The sequence below is a fragment of the Spinacia oleracea genome, chromosome 1 (genome assembly GCF_020520425.1).
Source record: "Spinacia oleracea cultivar Varoflay chromosome 1, BTI_SOV_V1, whole genome shotgun sequence".
In the NCBI taxonomy this organism is placed as follows: Eukaryota; Viridiplantae; Streptophyta; class Magnoliopsida; order Caryophyllales; family Amaranthaceae; genus Spinacia; species Spinacia oleracea.
Genome location: NC_079487.1, coordinates 116,778,818 through 116,797,370, shown reverse-complemented (window position 1 = coordinate 116,797,370; position 18,553 = coordinate 116,778,818). Strand labels below are relative to the sequence as shown.

The 18,553-nt window shown below is 36.8% G+C and overlaps 2 protein-coding genes, 1 long non-coding RNA gene and 2 other non-coding genes across 5 annotated transcripts; 4 read left to right on the top strand and 1 right to left on the bottom strand.

The window, feature by feature from the left end:
- The first annotated feature begins 717 nt into the window (after positions 1–717).
- Positions 718–3,912, top strand: LOC110803237 (elongation factor 1-alpha). The gene is made up of 3 exons (XM_022008734.2): positions 718–852; positions 2,147–2,622; positions 2,739–3,912. Exons 2-3 carry the CDS (start codon positions 2,161–2,163, stop codon positions 3,618–3,620), a joined length of 1,344 nt encoding a protein of 447 aa, XP_021864426.1. The 5' UTR covers positions 718–852; positions 2,147–2,160; the 3' UTR covers positions 3,621–3,912.
- TRNAM-CAU (transfer RNA methionine (anticodon CAU)) lies at positions 1,698–1,770 on the top strand. The gene has a single exon. It is a non-coding gene; the product is annotated as a tRNA-Met (tRNA).
- Positions 3,913–4,561: 649 nt separating the features above from the next.
- LOC110803215 (uncharacterized) lies at positions 4,562–8,930 on the bottom strand. Its single transcript, XM_022008710.2, has 2 exons — positions 8,750–8,930; positions 4,562–5,516 (listed from the first exon to the last, which is right to left on the bottom strand). The coding sequence occupies exons 1-2, from the start codon at positions 8,820–8,822 to the stop codon at positions 4,867–4,869; spliced, it is 723 nt and encodes a 240-aa protein (XP_021864402.1). The 5' UTR covers positions 8,823–8,930; the 3' UTR covers positions 4,562–4,866.
- Positions 8,931–8,962: 32 nt separating this feature from the next.
- Positions 8,963–9,034, top strand: TRNAP-AGG (transfer RNA proline (anticodon AGG)). The gene has a single exon. It is a non-coding gene; the product is annotated as a tRNA-Pro (tRNA).
- A 2,323-nt stretch (positions 9,035–11,357) lies between these two features.
- On the top strand, positions 11,358–17,689 carry LOC110803232 (uncharacterized). The gene is made up of 4 exons (XR_002537402.2): positions 11,358–11,738; positions 13,148–13,269; positions 14,813–14,991; positions 17,502–17,689. It is a non-coding gene; the product is annotated as an uncharacterized lncRNA (long non-coding RNA).
- The last annotated feature ends 864 nt before the right edge of the window (positions 17,690–18,553 follow it).

The following is an 18,553-nucleotide window of genomic DNA, read 5'->3' as shown; positions in this document are numbered from 1 at the left end:
TCGTAAATAATTGATGATTTTATTACGAAAATGCCATTAAATGTGGGTGACATGTCATCAAATATGAGCCACATGTACAGTCATAATTGTATTTTCATATCAACTATATAATATACAGTCAACAACTCGCAATATACAATAAACTTTTACTAATAATCAATCCACAACTATAAATATACAGTCAACCACTTACCATAAACTATTGTATTTTAGTAATCCATCAACAATCATAAAATATACTCCCTCCGTCCCGGAATATTCGACCCGGTTTGACCGGCACAGAGTTTAAGGGACTTGAATTGACTTATTTAATTTAATAGGTAGTAGTTGATAGTGGGTATTATTTTAATGTAGTTAGTGGGAAATGTGTAAAGGGGTGGGGTTGGGGGAGAGTAGGGGTTGAATTTTTAATTATTTTTTGTATGGAGTAGGGGGTAGGTGGGTTAATAGGGGTGGAGTGAGAAATAATATAATATTGTTAGAATATTTCCATTTTTAGAAACAGGTCAAGTATTAAGGGACGACCCGATAAGAAAAACAGGTCAAGTATTCCGGGACGGAGGGAGTACCGTCAACGATAAGTGTTATACAATCAACACCGAGTAATATGCAGTTAATAACTACAAATATACAGTCAACACCTAACATTATAGCAACTATAATTTTCAAGCAAAATATTTACAAAAATGTCATTTGATTGGAAAATTTTCCCGATCACTAAAATTAACTCGGAATTTCTCCTTTCCTATATAAACCCCGCCTAAAGCGCCAGCTCGAAAAACTAAAACCCTATATCATTTCCTAATTATCTCTCCTCTGCGACTAGGGTTTTTGCGCAACTTTCTCTCTCTGGTTTGTCGATCTTTACCTTTCCCTTTTTTAGATTTGAAGTTATTTATTTCCATTTAGATGATTGATTATTTGACTAAGTGCATAACTATCGTTTGATTGTTCTTTATTATTTTTATTAAGTGCAGATTTCTTGTTTGATTGTGCACATTCCGATTTTAGCTTTCTGATTTTGTTCATTTGGAATTTCAATTGTTTGATTGAGTTCGTAAATATTGATATGATTGATCCCCAGCGATGTCACCCTCGGATTGCTTCTCTCACTTTTAGACGTTAGCAAGTGTTGTATTCTTCGATTTCGTTGCTCTGATTTTGTTATTTTGGAACTTTGATGGTTTGAATAATTTCGGCAATGTTGATTCGGTTGTTGTTTATTTCTGAGCATTCAGAATAGATGATATTCTTCTATTGGAATCTCAAGTGTTTGGTTACATTGCGAAATTTTGATAAATTTTCTATGTAATCTTAAATGTTTGAACAGTTCATAAATGCTGATTTGGTGGTTGTATGTATCAATTACGTAGTTCTGAGTAATAAATTTGACTGTTGTATGTGTCAATTTCGTAGTTATGAGGTGTATATTTTGCCTTGATTTTAAATAAAGGTTGAATATGTTGAAAAGTTTTGAGTTATTCACTTATATAGTTATATGTTTATATGTTTATTAAGTGCTAAATTTTGAACGCAAAAGTGATCATGCTCTGCTTATCTGTAGATTGAATCACTTGCATGAAATCTCAAAATACTAATGTTTTAGAAACTGCCTGATTATCGTGAATCGATACTGCACATGAGACATGTATTATGATTCTCATGACACAACTAAAGATTCACATTGCTTTACTATGGTCAGGATAGCTCAGTTGGTAGAGCAAAGGATCCATAATCCTCTGGTCACCAGTTCGAATCTGGTTCCTGGCATATGATATTATATCATACCATATTATTGATTGATAGATTGATTACATTGATAATATATATAGTTATTAACCTGATAAGTTATGTTTAATTATAATTTGTGCCTCCTTTTGGATGATGATTGAAGTTGTAAAATGGAATTAATCCTCTTGTACAATTAATCCTTCAATAAAAAATTATGTTGTGTATCATGTAGTGTGGTATATTTGTTTGTGTTGAGATTTTAAGCAGTTTCTTTGAGTGGTGTTGTAGTTGGATGCCAGTTGTCTGATGTAATGCTGAATTGTTCATTGCTTTCCATTTGACTTAATTACATCTGCACAGGAGCTTTGTTGCATATTTTTTGCATTTGAAGTGTTTGTTTCCACCTGCAATTTAGGTTAAGAAGTTATCATGGGTAAGGAAAAGATTCACATCAGTTTGGTGGTCATTGGCCACGTCGACTCTGGAAAGTCTACCACCACTGGTCACTTGATCTACAAGCTTGGAGGTATTGACAAGCGTGTGATCGAGAGATTTGAGAAGGAAGCTGCTGAGATGAACAAGAGGTCCTTCAAGTATGCATGGGTTCTTGACAAACTAAAGGCTGAGCGTGAACGTGGTATTACCATTGATATTGCCTTGTGGAAGTTTGAGACCAACAAGTACTACTGCACTGTGATCGATGCCCCAGGACACAGAGACTTTATCAAGAACATGATTACTGGTACCTCCCAGGCTGATTGTGCTATCCTCATCATTGACTCCACCACTGGAGGTTTTGAGGCTGGTATCTCCAAGGATGGTCAGACCCGTGAGCATGCGCTTCTTGCCTTCACCCTTGGTGTCAAGCAAATGATTTGTTGTTGTAACAAGGTATAAAATTAACACAGTTTGATACGCAGTAGTTTCATCTACAGTAATCTTCAGTATTAGTAAGGTCTTTGAAATTTGAATTGGGTTGTTCTGACTCTTACCTTGTTTTTTAATAGATGGATGCCACCACTCCAAAGTACTCAAAGGGTAGGTACGACGAAATTGTTAAGGAAGTCTCCTCCTACCTCAAGAAGGTTGGTTACAACCCTGACAAAATCGCTTTTGTTCCCATTTCTGGGTTTGAGGGTGACAACATGATTGAGAGGTCAACCAACCTTGACTGGTACAAGGGACCAACTCTTCTTGAGGCTCTTGACTTGATCAACGAGCCAAAGAGACCCACAGACAAGCCCCTCCGTCTTCCTCTCCAGGATGTCTACAAGATTGGAGGTATTGGAACCGTGCCTGTCGGACGTATTGAGACTGGTGTGTTGAAGCCCGGTATGCTTGTTACCTTCGGTCCTACCGGATTAACCACTGAAGTTAAGTCAGTTGAGATGCACCACGAGTCTCTACCAGAGGCTCTCCCTGGTGACAATGTTGGGTTCAATGTTAAGAATGTTGCTGTGAAGGATATCAAGCGTGGATACGTGGCTTCTGATTCCAAGAATGACCCTGCTAAGGAGGCAGCTAACTTCACTGCTCAGGTCATCATCATGAACCACCCTGGACAGATTGGAAATGGTTATGCACCAGTGCTGGACTGTCACACCTCTCACATTGCTGTTAAGTTTGCTGAGCTGGTGACGAAGATTGACAGGCGTTCTGGTAAGGAACTCGAGAAGGAGCCCAAGTTCTTGAAGAACGGTGATGCTGGTTTCGTGAAGATGATTCCCACCAAGCCTATGGTGGTGGAGACTTTTGCAGCGTACCCACCCCTTGGTCGGTTTGCTGTGAGGGACATGAGGCAGACAGTTGCTGTTGGTGTCATCAAGAGTGTTGAGAAGAAGGACCCAACTGGTGCCAAGGTCACCAAGGCTGCTCTGAAGAAGAAATGAACTGTTTCTGCGTCAATAAAAGCATTTGAAAAATATAGTTATGAGTACTATAAAGACTTGTTTACTATTAGTAGTGTCTTAGTTTCATTGTTAAGTGTTTGTTTTGCGGGTTGTATACTGATGCCATCAGCCAGATCAGGTACCTATTCTCAGAATTGGGTTCTTGATCGACGGTGGCGTGTTTATGATCTGCAGTTTCCTTTGTCTTCTGCTGTGCCTTATAGCTTGTGGTGAACATTTTTGTTGGTTGAGACGGAAGTTTAGTGAATGTGCAGAGATTATTGCGTTCTAATTTGTTTTGAGCTCTTTGTTTTATTGTACTCCCTCCATCCCTTAATATTTGCACCGCTTTCCTTTTCGGGCCGTCTCATACTTGCACCGCTTCTATAAATGGAAATTTTACCAATGTTATATTATTTCTCACACTTACCTACTACCCCACCTACATCCCTACTCCCTACAAAAAATCATTTTAAAATTCACACTCCTCACTCACCATTCCCCACCCCTTACAAATTCCCACTAACTATATTAAAAAAAATATCCCACTATCAAGTAACACCCATTAAATTAATAAGTCAATTCAAGTGTCTTAAATTCCGCACCGGTCTAACCTTTTTAACAATGCTGTTAGTAAGAAGGGGGGGGGAAGTGCTGGTTAATTCTCAATTATATTTTCCTAACTTTCATCGGCAAACCAAAATGTACCAAGTTCTAATTCTTAAAGCTTCCTAATATCTGGATTGAAATTTGAAGTTCATATATTGGGGGTTTTGACTTTCTCAGTCTTTACCGATTCTGGTCTGCTTCATAGTATCATAGCACCCTATCATAATCTGGTAATGTATTTTATGAGCATATGCTGTTGATGTATTAAGCTTTGCCCACTTTTCGGTGTGGGCAGTGACAAAAGGGCAAGTAAGGACTCAAGGAGGGACGGATAAAAGCGAAAAATAAAATAAAAATTATTAATGTTTTCTCATGGAATAGCATCTGCATCTGCTCATTGCAAATTCGGAGAAATTTCATGCACTTTTAAGCATCATACATCAATATAAACAAAAAACTTGAAGAATACAAACACATTTATTCAATGATAAAATCCCAAAATCTCAACACAGTATGCTTTACCGCTGATTTGGCGATGTTTAACTCACTTAAAAGGTTATTGTAGACTAAGTATTGCTCAAAGAAACCAACTTACGTAGAAAATAATCTGCAAAATCACTGTTGGGACAGTTTTCAATCACAAGTTCTTGAAGGCTGATTCATTAGCAGATTTGTGGGGAGTCAATTTAGCAAGCAAAGCTTTGTTTGGACAGTGGTCTGGATCCACGTAATAGAATGTTTCATTAGCTTTGAACGACACGTATGGCCTGTTGGTCTCTGCAATCCTTATATCAGCGAATTTGACAGTCTTGGTTAATGGGGTAGCCAACCACGACATCATTTCTGCCTCAAAGGTATCAGAACCGGGTTGCCACCTGATCTTATGAATGTAAGGGCTCACAAACCAATGAAGGGCAGCAGTGGTAGTAGCACTTAGGAACATAACAGTAGATGCAACACCACCTTTCAATATCACATTCATCTCAGGGGATGTCATAAAGGTTATCACAGGACCCAGAGATACGGATAAACAGCAGGTGGAGAGAGAGAGGAGCTTGACTTTCCTGATAGTAGATGAGATCGGACCATAATAGGCTACCCCAATATCCTTGCCATCTTCACCAGCTTCTAGCCCTTTACGCGGTCCAATGCTAATCTTGCTTTCATCTTGTGTTTTAGGGCTGTGAGAAGCCCACCTCTTCTGGATAGTAGTCAGAATAGAAGAGCTACAATATAATTCGGTGTTTGGGTATAATCTCGGTGCTTCTGACCTAAAGCTGTTGTAACCTGAAAATGGTGGATTAACAAATGAGAATATGCAACACCAAATACCAAAAAGACTATAGAAAGACTTGCATAAAACATATCCTACAATGGTAGGAAGATTGTCACAAAAATATGTCACGGATATGATGTGCATCCAAATAATTCTCATAATCTCGAGCTAATCAGTAACAAAGTATGCACCCATTAAAAAGATGAGTATATAGAGTCAACACATTATCTTTGAAGCAGCTCAATCTATTTTGTCTCATCATGAACAGCAAGTTTCTATGTTATTACGAATAAAACAGGTGATTCATTGCATACATAGTCAGGACAGGGCTAAAGTTCTGATAATATACTGATAACATTCACTAATTTTTAAATGGAGAGACAGTTAGGCCAAAATGCTTAGGCCTAGGTTGGACCACACTTGCCTATTTTCCCCCTTCCGTGACATTCTGTTCTATGATGCCAACAGTATTGACCTTTTTTACCTTTAAAATCCAAAGAAAGGGGTGGCTAAAAGGCAATTGGGAAATCATTTCCAACAATCTTTAACGAAAAAGCAATATCTGAGCAAATTCTCAGGAGATGTTTCTTTTGAACAAGGGGGGCATTCAATATACTCCTTCCTATCCTTTTACAGTTTTACTGTAATATTTTGGGTTGTCCCAAACAACTGTTTATACTTGCAATTGAAATTAACTTTTCCATTTCTCTCCACATCAACCCGCACTTACTCCCTATCATGTACACCTTTTCACATTTAACAGCATCCTGTAATAAATCAAGTGTCATGGACCACCAGAGCACTGAGCACTGTACTGTCATTACAACAGATGCAAGAAGTAGGGTAAACACCCACATCAACACCACAAGTCTAGCAGGGGCTGGTGAGAAGAGCCTTTAACCAACTAGAAGACAAAGAAGAGCAGGAGCACATTAATTAAAGGCACTGTACTGGACAACCCTAGTGCATCAATAGAAGAAGATAGGAAAGAGAAAGGCATGGAATTTTGGTGTTAGGAATAGAGATTTGTAGCCTAAAGCTACTGACTTGGAGACTTGTAGCCTCAAGCTACTACTTTTGTAATCTGTTCTTGAGTATTCATTTATCAAAATCCTCCAGTTCTTTTCTTATTTGCTGTCTCAATCTTATTTATCTGTTGTGGCCAGCTGGTTCTTCTCACATCCCTAAGTATGTGAGCCAAGTATGTGAACAAAGTCTGAAATCTATGGACCTCATGCCTTTTAGAGGCAGTCAAAGCTAGTATCACCGAAAAGAGAACTTATCCTTACAAATTTGTAAAGGAAGAAGCAGGAAGGAAAGAACGAAATAAGGAATTTCTTTGGCTAACGTGGAGGTAAAGCTGCATGCAGTTTGGCTCCAGTTCACCTACAATTTACTACACAAGTATATTATCTTCGTTGTGTCTATTCCACTCTCTACAACAAAGTCCAACAAAAAATAAGAAGTCTTCTACCAGAGTTAGGTATCCAACCTCCCATTTTTCTGAACATCCCCCCCCCCCCCCCCCCACCCCACCAACCACATTTGGGCTAGTTTTGAAACAGGGAAGAGGGCAATATTGAACCATCAAATGTACTAGTTAAACTACCTAGAAGAGACGTCTAAGTATTAAAATTATCACCAATTCACCACCTCAAAAGATCCTGGAAAAAGTGCAAAAAGTAAGTGCATAAAGAAGGCCATCTTTGATGAGCATGAATCTTTCTCTCTAAAAAGAAATTATTTTTATCATCGTTTTAATTCTTCAAGTCTCCCGTCAATAAAGGAAGAGTATGGTAATCCAGCAAGGCTAATCAACATGAGAACCAACAAACGAAGTTGATTACAAAGACTTTCCTACATCAACAGCCAGCAGTAAAGTAAAAGACGAATGAAGAGAATGACAAAATAGAAAGAATCAAAGAATGTTACAACAAAGTAATAGGAGAACTGAAAAGGGTCCAATAGACCGCCAATCATGAGAGGATCAAACAAGTTAAACTTCCACTCAATAAAAGGATCTTAGCCCTCATATTCTCACTCATTTAAATCATCAAGTATTCTCACACAAAGAAGAGAGCTCAAAAAATGCAACTGGTTCAAAGTTTTAGGTTGCGCTTATAAGTGCAACTGGTCCAAGTTAGAGGAGCTTACCCCCTCAACTATCAACAATGGTTTATGAGATATATCCAGAATAAGTGAACATATGCTAAACAAGGTTCACCTAGGCACATTAAGGGAAGTATAAATTACTCTTTACATTCCAATCAGGATGGAATGAAAATTAATCATATATCTAACACAGTAACACCCAAAATGGAAGATTAGCAATTTCCATTCAATGTTGACCCACAATTTGGGGAACAAAAACTGATTCTAGTTCCTCTAAAATAAATTCTCCGCAGAAAACAAATTCCAGACTTTAGTGATCACCAAACCATTTACCAAACTTCAACTCTTTCCAACAAGGTATGGCTTGACATAAACAACCACAACATAGTCATTAAAATATCCTCAGTTATCATTTTCAAAAGCATATCTACTAAATTAAGACAGAAATCACATAATAGAACCCTTTGGCCTAATACAGTCCCCCCCCCCCCCCCCCCCTCCCACTCTCTTTTGGGCTTTAGATTCAACCCAACAAACACATCTTTGTAAAAGCAATCTTCCTGAATTCATCTCGCTCACATCTACAAACATTTCGTCTTCGAATTACCTCAAACCCTAAGCAATGCCAAGCTATAATTAAATTCCCTTTCCATTCAAATCTATTCTCAACCATGAAAAGTCTAAGAGACCTCACAAATATTTCGCTTTAGGAATCCAATAATATGTCTATCCGAGTCCGAAGAATAAGGGCTAGACAACACCCCCAAAAAATGAGAAATTGCACCATTTTCTAATTATACAAGTAACTACATAACTATATCAATATCACACAGTAACAATTCAAAGTAGCATTTCCATCATTGCTAATCGTTCTTTAAGCATTAAATTAAACAAACTCAAACTATCTTCCAATTTGTAGCACCCTTAACCTAACCTAATTCATTTCCACATAAAAACTACGATACATCCAACATCTCATATAAAAAAAATGAACTGGATACTTCATAAAGGTTCTGATTTCTGTATTACGAAGAAATTTATAGGATTCAAACCAAACTTTCAAAAAAACTGAGGACATTTCTAGTATTTGAAGCAAAAGGCATAAGTTTATATGGGGAAAAAAAATGTGCACCTGAAGAAACGTTTCTGGAAATGAGCTGAGTTGCTTGAGAACGGATCAAATAGGCAACTCCAATTCTCGCCATTTTTGCCCAAATTTCTCTCTCCTCTCTGCAAATCGGAGACAACTCTTTTTCTGAGGTCTTTAGAGAGGGTTTTAGTCGCTTCTTTCAGTAGTACAATTATCGTATTTTTCAAACATATCTGCAGAAAACAGAACAAAAATGGGCATTTGGTCTAGTGGTATGATTCTCGCTTAGGGTGCGAGAGGTCCCGAGTTCAATTCTCGGAATGCCCCCATTATTTTGTTTTTGGCTGAGTTTTGACTCTCATTGTATTTTTTGGAAGACAACTCACGCGAACCATTCAGATGAATACTCTGACCTCACCTTAACCCCTATTTTTTTTTCTTTTTTTTGGTTGTCGTTGATGTAGAGGTTTCTTTAATTTTTTCGTTTTCAGATGGTAAATCACAACATTTTATTTAGGTAGTAAAATATATTTTTTATTTTTTTAGGTGGTCAAAAACAAATTTTGGATATTTTTAGGTGGTAAAAAACAATTTGTCATATTTTTAACGAAGGTATTTTCTCTCTATATATATATGCTTATTTTTCCGTATCGCTAATATTCAATTTCCAAGTCTTCTATCCAACGGTATTTAACGGAACTTCTAAACCGGTAATTAGAGTTTAATAAATTACAAAATTATACTAATTTGCATGCCAAAGAAACTACAGTAAAGGTTAAAGTTTTCCCGACCTTGGGCTTCCTATTTCCAAAGCTTTCTCGACCGTCGCCGTTGTGAGTCACTCCGGTAAAGGTAAAGGTTAGGGTTAGGGTTTCTAATTAGGGTAGGTTGTGTTACCTTTTGGGTTGTCTGTTCCGTTTTTAAAGTTTTTTTGGCTAATTCTACGGAGGCCTTTCTTAGTCGTCGCTATCTTGCGGTTTCGGTAACCCCGATCTTGATAGTAAAGGTAAAGACTAGAAGTTTGCTTCTGTTTTGGTATAATTTTTAGCCAAAATAGTGGTTTATGGGGTTTGTGTGCGTGCCTCCTGTTTGTGTGATTGGGTGATTAATTGTTTTGGTTGTGGTTGTTTATTTTTGTTAAGAATTGTGTTAGATGTCACTTTTGGGTAGTAGTTGTAGTGTTAAGGATCTTTGTTTTTTATGTTAATTCCCTCTATGATTGTTGCAAGTGGTTTTCCGTTATGGTTTTCGAAAGTGTGGGTTGTGATTTGAGGTCCTGTGTGGGATCTTCTAAGTTGGAAGGTTGATGATGGAGTTGTGTTGGGGTTTATTAATTGGTCCAGGGAAGTTTGGATAATTAGTATCCTTCCCTCCTCCGAAGTTTGTTGGTCGGAATGTGGGGGAGATGTGAGGTTAAAAAAGGATACTATTGTCTTTATGAGTGTGCTTGGAAGTGAGATTTTGGGAATTATGTCAAGGAAAAGGGGTGTGTGTGGGATGGGGTTTTGGTGTCCATGGGTCTTGGTTGTTTGTTGCTCATTGAGATTAACATATGTTAATTCTCAATTTAGGTTAGCGATGAGATTGTTTCTCATTGCTTTCAAAAACTCATGCTGCTTCCCTTATAGGGTACCATAGCATGCTTTTCGAGTCACTTTTGGTGACTCTTTGGGCTTGTGAGCAATTCACAAGTCGTTTGCAACCAGCTTGTATCATTACTCTTTTCCCGTTCCTTTCTTTGTTGTCCAAGTCCAACAGTGTTCAAGGGAACTTCTCAATGGTTACCAACCCAGCCTCTCAATCTTCGATAAGGAAATCATTAGCGGAAGTGGCTTTGGCTCGCTAAGTTCTAAAGAGCGTTGTAAACAAAGCCGTGGTAACAATCAAGGGATCACAAGCGAAGGTCCTGCTACTCGTGTGGTGTTTAGTCACTTGTTTTTAGTTTGTTGTGTAATGTTTGTAAAGGGTCTTAATGACTCTATTAAGTTAGGTTGTTGTAGTTGTAAACTTTGTTTTTATTAATGCAAATTAAGCCTATGTCAAAAAAAAAAAAAAAAAAACTACCGTAGATTAGTGAGAAAGTGGGAACTAAAAAAAGAGTATTAAGGGATTAATCATGGGTTACTTATTGTATAGTACTCTGTATTTGCCAGAGGCCACGAAATGTGCATCGTCCGTTTTTAGTTAGATGACATCGTTTTAATTGAGCACTATTTATACACTCCTAAAATCATCTTAATAAATATATTCAATACATGAACTTTTTATAATTTTTTTAACGATAACAAATGTGCATTGCCAAACGTTTAAAATTGTATCAACTAAATAAGAACGGATGGAGTATTAACGAATTATTTTTTGTTTAATATTCGTATACCCATTCATTTAACAGTCACTAGTAGAAAAAATCTCAAGTGCTTTGAGCCAAGTGCTTGGGTTTTAGAGAAACCCCAAGCACTTAATTGAACCAAAAAAAAAGTTTGAATAAGTGCTTGGGATTTTCTATTCACCCAAGCACAAGATTGCAAATTTTACAAGTGCTTGGGTTTTACAATTCACCCCAAGCACATAACCCTCTATTTTCACACATCACTTAGGTTAAGGATTTTAATTTGCAAATGAAAAAATTCCCACCCTTCCCAATTTTCATTCCCCGCCTTTTGTTTATCTCACAAGGCAGAGGTTGCTTCCTTCTCGCTGCTTGTTGCCCCTTACACCGCCCACCCCCCTTCTCCCCTACTGCCCCAACACCGCCCACCCGCGTTTCTCCTCAACTTCCCCAACACCACCCATCGCGTTTCTCCACCAACACGACCCACCTGCAAAGCACCACCGTGTCGTGGCTTGCATATCTCCTCGACACGCGTTTGTCCCCTGATGCGCGACTGGAGCCGTGTCTCTTACTGCTGGAAGCCGTCCGTGTTTCTCCGACTAGCTTACTGCTGGAAGCCTCCCCGCAACCGCCTCATCTCCTCTCCTCTACTGCGCGCAGTGCCGCCGTCGATTGACTCCTCTCGCTGGCCACCACTAGGTTATTTCTCACCAATTTTGTGAATTATGTTCTGCAAATTTGATAATTATCCCTCAAAAGTACCAATGAGTGAATCTACCAGTTAATTTTGTTAACCCCCAGTTAATTTTAATAATAATTTTGCAATTTTGTTAATTATTTTGTGAATTAACCACCAGCTATAAGTTATTTTGTGATTGACTGATTGATATAGTAAACAAAGAATTGGCTAGCTGTTCTACCTTCTTATTTCTGGTTGTGCTGTTCATTATGGTTGTTGGTTTTAAATCTTGGATGGTTTGCGTTTTTGTTAATGGTTGTGGAATCAGTGTTGTGGTGAGCATTGTTTGGAGATGTTAATACCTTTTGCAGTTGCAATGGAGATTAGTTCCCTCATTGACACACGCAATAATTATCACCACCCTGTTGGTGTTTAGTTTTACAGGTTTTGGTTTCTTTTTTTCTGGTTTGTCCATTCACAAGTTATAGTTGTGGGCTTCTCTGTTGGTTGCAGGCTGTAGTTGTGGGCTTCGCTGCAGCTGTTTTTTTTTTGTTGGCCTCTTCTTCCGTGTGTTCGATTGTAGTTTATGCCCTGCTGCTGGTGGTGTTAGGCAGTTGGTTTTTTGTGTTTGTCTTCAGTGACTTTCTAGTTCTGTGTTGTTCTTCCCTTTTATGTTTCTTAGTTTGGTCAGTTTCATGATGATCACTTAGTATAAGCTTACTATTGTGTGCTAATTAATGTGCTAATATTTATGATTGATTTTGACTTCGGTTGCCTGTGTGTCTGTTGGTTTTCGTTGTTGTGGTAGTTTATTGCTGAAATTTGGTGGTTTCTGCATGGTACAATTTGCAGTTCACATAAGTTGACATATGTTGACCTCTACGGAATGGAAGTTTGACACTTGTTTTGTTATTTTGCTGATCTTCTTCTTCTTCTTATTATTTTTTTTACTTTTTGATCTATTCTGCTATTCTGATTTAGGCTTGATGTTGTTTTATTTTGTGTTGTTGTTCTGAGATGGTTTTGAGGTGCAGTTTTAGTTTTACTATTCTGCTTTCTAGCTTGATGTTTGTTGCTGCATTCTGGAATGTTGTTGCTGCATGCTGATCTGCTGTTCCTACTTTCTTGTGTTTTGCCTTGACAAAGTTGTTGAGCTGCAACTGCTTTGCTCGAGTGTGCATAAGTTGAGTTGGTGGCTGGTTGTGAAAGTCAGCTAGCAGCTCTCTTCATTTCTGAAATTCAGTTGGCTGCTCCCATGGTGTGTTTCAACATGATGATATAGATATAAACTTGAATTAAATAAATACTATTACCGTTATTTTATGCTTATCCTGTTTGTTTAGAAGGTTGCATTATGAATTATGACTAAGGGGCTTTTTTGTGTGCTAAGATTGTATATTTACTTGTCCATCTCCTTTATCTGTCGCAGGGCGTATTAAAGCTTGCAGAAAGGCTACCTTAGTGAGTATAAGCTTGTAAAGGGAGTTCAAGTTACAGATGAGTTGAATTGGCAAATGCGGAACTGTCTCGAGAGGATTTACTTGAACATTAGTGAGTATTCCTTTTTTGTAACCAATAGTGTAATTTTTTAATTAAAGATGTTTAGATAATCTTCCTATATTGATCAATATGAATTAGGTCAATGAAAGGTTATACCTAATTGGCAGCAAATTGCAAATATAAGGTCCTCATAAAGTTCAGTAAGTTCATAAAATTGCAAATTCGTTGTTTTTGTCCACCGGAAAGTTGAGTTCCGCCTTGTCCCACCTCAAAGTCATTAGCATCCATAGTGTTAACTGTGCTTCAGATTGTATATTGTTGAAAGTTCAGAGTTTTTAGCCTTTTTTCGTTACTTTCAGTTGGCATTAACTTCACAGTATACTTCACTACATACTCCTTGACATCTTGCTAGTAGTTGATGTTTGCACCGAAGTAACTCGCTGCATACTCCTTGACACCTTGCTGGTAGCTAATGTTTGTGCCTAAGTAATGTGCATTTGTTTTCATTAAGAGTGTAGTTGGGGGATTCCGAGAAAAGGTGCATGATTTTAATTTGAAAGCAGATACATACATCAAGGTGGGAATCCTAAGTTGTATGTTAGAAAATGTATGATTGACCTGAGAATTGTCTCCTGTCCTACCCAAAGCATCACTAATTGGGGCCACATTTCTCCAAACATCAGATTATATTTCTAATCTTCCCTCTCACTCTCTCAAGTACAATTCCTCCAAACTCATTCTTTCTCTCTATGAGCATCATATTATGTGGTGTAACGTCAAATTTGATCTCCATGCGGAGTAATCTCTGGTTGTTACTATGAATTTATGTATCAAACATAACTCTGTAACTCTGGAATAATTCTCAATTGTGGATCTTGCTCATCTCCACTTAGTTGTATACTAGGATTTCTGTCGTCCTAATTCTTCACGGAAAAACTGTGTCTTATTTGGACAAACGACTTTCTTGAATAAGTAGATCCTTGAACATATATTGTTGTTTTTTTATGTATTTATTCCCATTTTGTAGTAGATATATTGATCATTGCATTTTTTAGTAGTTGCCTCAACTTGTTAGAATGTATGCCAAAAAATTGAGGGTGTGTTTCACAAATTTATCTATACTTTGAATTACTAAGGTATGGTCCTATCATTAGAACCATGTGTTAAGAAATACATCTTCCATCCATTTCTTTTGGCACTTGCCGTTGTCGCTGTTGATGGTTTGAGCTTATTGTTACAAATTCATTGGTGAAACAGGGAATGCCTTGAGAATGGTGGCTCTTGAATTCCCTAAGCTAAATCATCTATAGTAGCATGTCTTTGTTCTTAGATTTCTCATTTCTCAATTCTGATCAATCTGCACAAAGTGGGACAATTGTTATTTTTTAGAAACACAAACAAAGGAGCGTGAAACCACCAAACCCTAGTTTTAATGTATGATATCGCAGGCCAAGTCCGTCCTATTTTTGGTAAGTTGTCAGATTAGTTTGAATTGTTTGACTGTTATTCTGGTCAACTTGGGTGGTAGTCTGCTCTTCGTTGATTGCTATGATTTTCTTGATTTAGTGATTGGTATCCATGGTTCACATTTCAGCGTTCTGGATGGATTTCCTGGTGCTGTTGGGATCATGGGAAAGGATCCCCGTGCTAATCGCCAGGCTGCCAGGATTAGAGTATTAGACTGAAAGAAGACGATGCAGAATCTGTTGCACAGGAAGAACATAAACATGACCAGTTAAACCGCTGTAAGAGATTCTACTATGTCAACTGAAGGTAATTCTTGCAACTCTAGTTGATCATTCAGTCTTCCTTTTTGAGGATGTCCAACAGTGTGTTCGTATGGCTGAAGAATCCTGCACTCTGCCTTTATGTAGTTAGATATGTGCATAACTGCATCAAAACAAAACTACAAATTTATTTTTATGGGCCAGGATCGATTAATTCGTTGTTTAATTTAGAAGAAGTCTTTTTCTGTCTTTATATGCAGTTATATGCTCTTTTATTTATTGTATGTGACTTACGCCTTGCTGCTTGATTTCCGGGAGACTTGCCTTGCTCCTTTTAAAACAAATGATGTTTGGTTGTCGAGTTCTCTGTAGCTCATCTGGGGCCATGCATGAAAAGAACATGGATGAAGTGATTTATGTTTAAAAAAGATTGGCCTTTTATAGTTTTTTGAATACTGGTTGAAGAAAGATGACTATTAACTGGTTTACTTTGTAATTTTGTCCTCTTATATTATGGTGACTAAATGTTGGTCATAGTTTACAAATGTTTGTGGCATAAAGATAGCACACGGTTACGTATAGGCCTTGCTTTTGTTTATTGTTATTTAACTCCTAGCCTATCTTTTGTCCATGATATGTTATTACCTGATAACAGTTGTGTCAAAGTTTTTGACAAGATAGTGTGAACCATTATTAAATTGCTGTAGTTCTGGATCTTTATATTTAGTGTGGTTGATCTTAAAGTAGCTTCACCTAGGTACTCCTCCAGGTAATTTTGTTGAATCAATATCGGGTGCATGCTTGCTAGACTGTAACTTAAGTGTGTATTTAGTGTTGTTTAGGGTTTAGGTATAACGATCAAACGAGCCTTAAATGTGCATAACTTGACAAAACTAGGAGTGAGTCTTAGAAACATAATATTTAGTATATTAAACATGTAAAAGGTTTAGAATACCTATGTAGGTTCATTAGTGAATGATTCTTATTAACACAATACCAAGTATATTATACATTTAAAGTGTTTAGATTTTAGAATACTTATTTAGCTTCATTAGTTGAGAGTTGAGAGCGAAAACAACCATTATAGTCAAAATATGTCCTATAACGATCAAACGAGCCTTAAATGTGCATAACTTGACCGATATAGATTTAAATGAGTCTTATAAAAATAATACTAAGCATATTAAACATGTAAAGGGTTTAAAATGCCTATTTAGCTTCATTAGTTGAGAGTTGGGAGCAAAAACAACTATTATAATCAAAATATGTCCTTTAACAATCAAACAAGACTTAAATGTGCATAACATTACCAACGTAGATAAGAATGAGTCTTAGAAACCTAATACTAAGTATATTAAACATGTAAAGAGTTTATAATACATATTTAGCTTCATTAGTTGAGAGTTGGGAGCGAAAACGACCATTATAGTCAAGATAAGTTATATAACGATCAAACGAGCCGTAGATGTGCATAACTTGACCAAAGTATATGAGAATGAGTGTTATTAACATAATACTAAGTATATTAAACATTTAAAGGGTTTAGAATACCTTTTTAGCTTCATTAGTAGTTGGGAGCGAAAACAACCATTATAGTCAAAATATGTCCTATAACGATCAAACGAGCCATAAATGTGCATAAATTGACCATAGTAAATGAGAATGAGTTTTATCAACCTAATACTAATTATATTAAACGTGTAAAGGGTTTAGATAACTAATTTAGGTTCATTAGTTGAGAGTTGGGAGCGTAAACGACTATTATAGTCAAAATATGTCATGTAACTATCAAGCGAGCCTTAAATGTGCATAAGTTGACTAAAGTAGCTGAGAATGAGTCTTATCATCCTAATAATAAACATGTAAAGGGCTTAGAATACCTATTTAGTTTCCTTAGTTGAGAGGTGGGAGCGAAAACAACAATTATTGTCAAAGTATGACATATAACGATCAAACGAGCCTTAAATTGCATAATTTGACCAAAGTAGATGAGAATGAGTCTTAGCATCCTAATATTAAGTATATTGAACATGTAAATGGCTTATAATACCTATTTAGCTTCATTAGTTGAGAGTTGGGAACGAAAATAACAATTATAGTCAAAATATGACATATAACGATCAAACGAGTCTTAAATTGCATAACTTGACCAAAGTAGATGAGAATGAGTCTTATCATCCTAATATTAAGTGTATTTAATATGTAAAGGGCTTAGAATAAGTATTTAGGTTCATTACTTGAGAGTTGGGAGCGAAAAGAACAACTATAGTCAAAATATGTCCTATAACGTTCAACCGAGCCTTAAATGTGAATAAGTTAACCAAAGTAGATGAGAATGAATCTTATCATCCTAATATTAAGTTTATTAAACGTGTAAATGGTTTGGAATAAATATTTAGGTTCAGTAGTTAAGAGTTCGAATCGAAAACAGCCATTTAAGTCAAAATTGTTCATATAACTCAATTATTGTTTTAAAATAATGTCTATATTATATTTTACAATATTCATTTCTCTTACTAATTTATTACGTGTTTTTTTTGTTGGATTTGATTATAGGAATTCATGAACAAACGAATGGAGCGTTCCTTCACGACTGATGAAATAAAATGTGTTCGAGACAAGTTGGCATGATTTATTACTAATGAATGTCTTTGATTGTTCACGTTTTTAGCATTATAATGAATCTAATACTGTAGTTAGCAACCTTTTTCCAATAATCAATTTAGATACAATATGTTTTAACCCGTTGTTTGATATTTGTTTTGATTTTTTTTTTCACTTGTGTTTTTGAACGGTGTATGGATGAGCTAAGGGCATGTTTATTGGTGTATAGTATATATGTTGTGGTTGAATGAGGTTTTTTGGTGTAGGTACAGGTTTTATAGCTACAAGCCTACAACATATTGTGCTAAAGTGGTACGGGCCTGGCAAAATTTACAAAAAAAAAAAAAAAATTGAATATTATGTGCTTGGGGTATTTTCTTTAACACCCCAAGCACTTTATAGTATCAGGTTTTATTTAAAAAAATATTGTTAATATCAAGTGCTTGGGTGTTTTGGAAAACCCCAAGCACTTTATAAGTCAAGTGCTTGGGGCTTTCCTTAAACCCCAAGCACTTAACATGTCAAGTGCTTGGGGTATTCCATAAATCCCAAGTTAAGTGCTTGGGGTTTTTCGTAAACCCCAAGCACTTAACATGTCAAGTGCTTGGGGTTTCTGGAACCCCAAGCACTTAACATGTTAAGTGCTTGGGGTCATCCCCAAGCACTTGAAATATTACAAAGTGCTTCACCCTCAAGTGATAGGGGCGTAATCACCAGCACTTGATGGCATTTTACCCCAAGCACTTGAGGTTTTTTCTACTAGTGAGTACTCGTAACAGTTGACCGTACATATAATTTTTGGAGGAGTGTTAATTTTAAAGGAAATGAATAAACTAAATTTTTTTTTTTTTGTTGAGTAAACGGCCTCAGCCACTAGCTTTCATTAGCAAAAGAACAATCATCAGAAGCAATACATCTTCAAGCCTTCATGGACAACACCCTACCCAATCCGTGGACTATGGACCGTGGTGCAAATAGAGCATGATGCAACTAAAGAACATATG

What these genes read in the sequence shown, in the direction of transcription:
- LOC110803237 (XM_022008734.2), top strand. Translation starts at nt 2,161, where the DNA reads ATGGGTAAGGAAAAGATTCACATCAGTTTGGTGGTCATTGGCCACGTC. An exon ending in TGATTTGTTGTTGTAACAAG is followed by an intron (nt 2,623 to 2,738) that starts GTATAAAATTAA and finishes GTTTTTTAATAG; the next exon opens with ATGGATGCCACCACTCCAAA.
- LOC110803215 (XM_022008710.2), bottom strand. Translation starts at nt 8,822, where the DNA reads ATGGCGAGAATTGGAGTTGCCTATTTGATCCGTTCTCAAGCAACTCAG. An exon ending in TTCCAGAAACGTTTCTTCAG is followed by an intron (nt 5,517 to 8,749) that starts GTGCACATTTTT and finishes CACCATTTTCAG; the next exon opens with GTTACAACAGCTTTAGGTCA.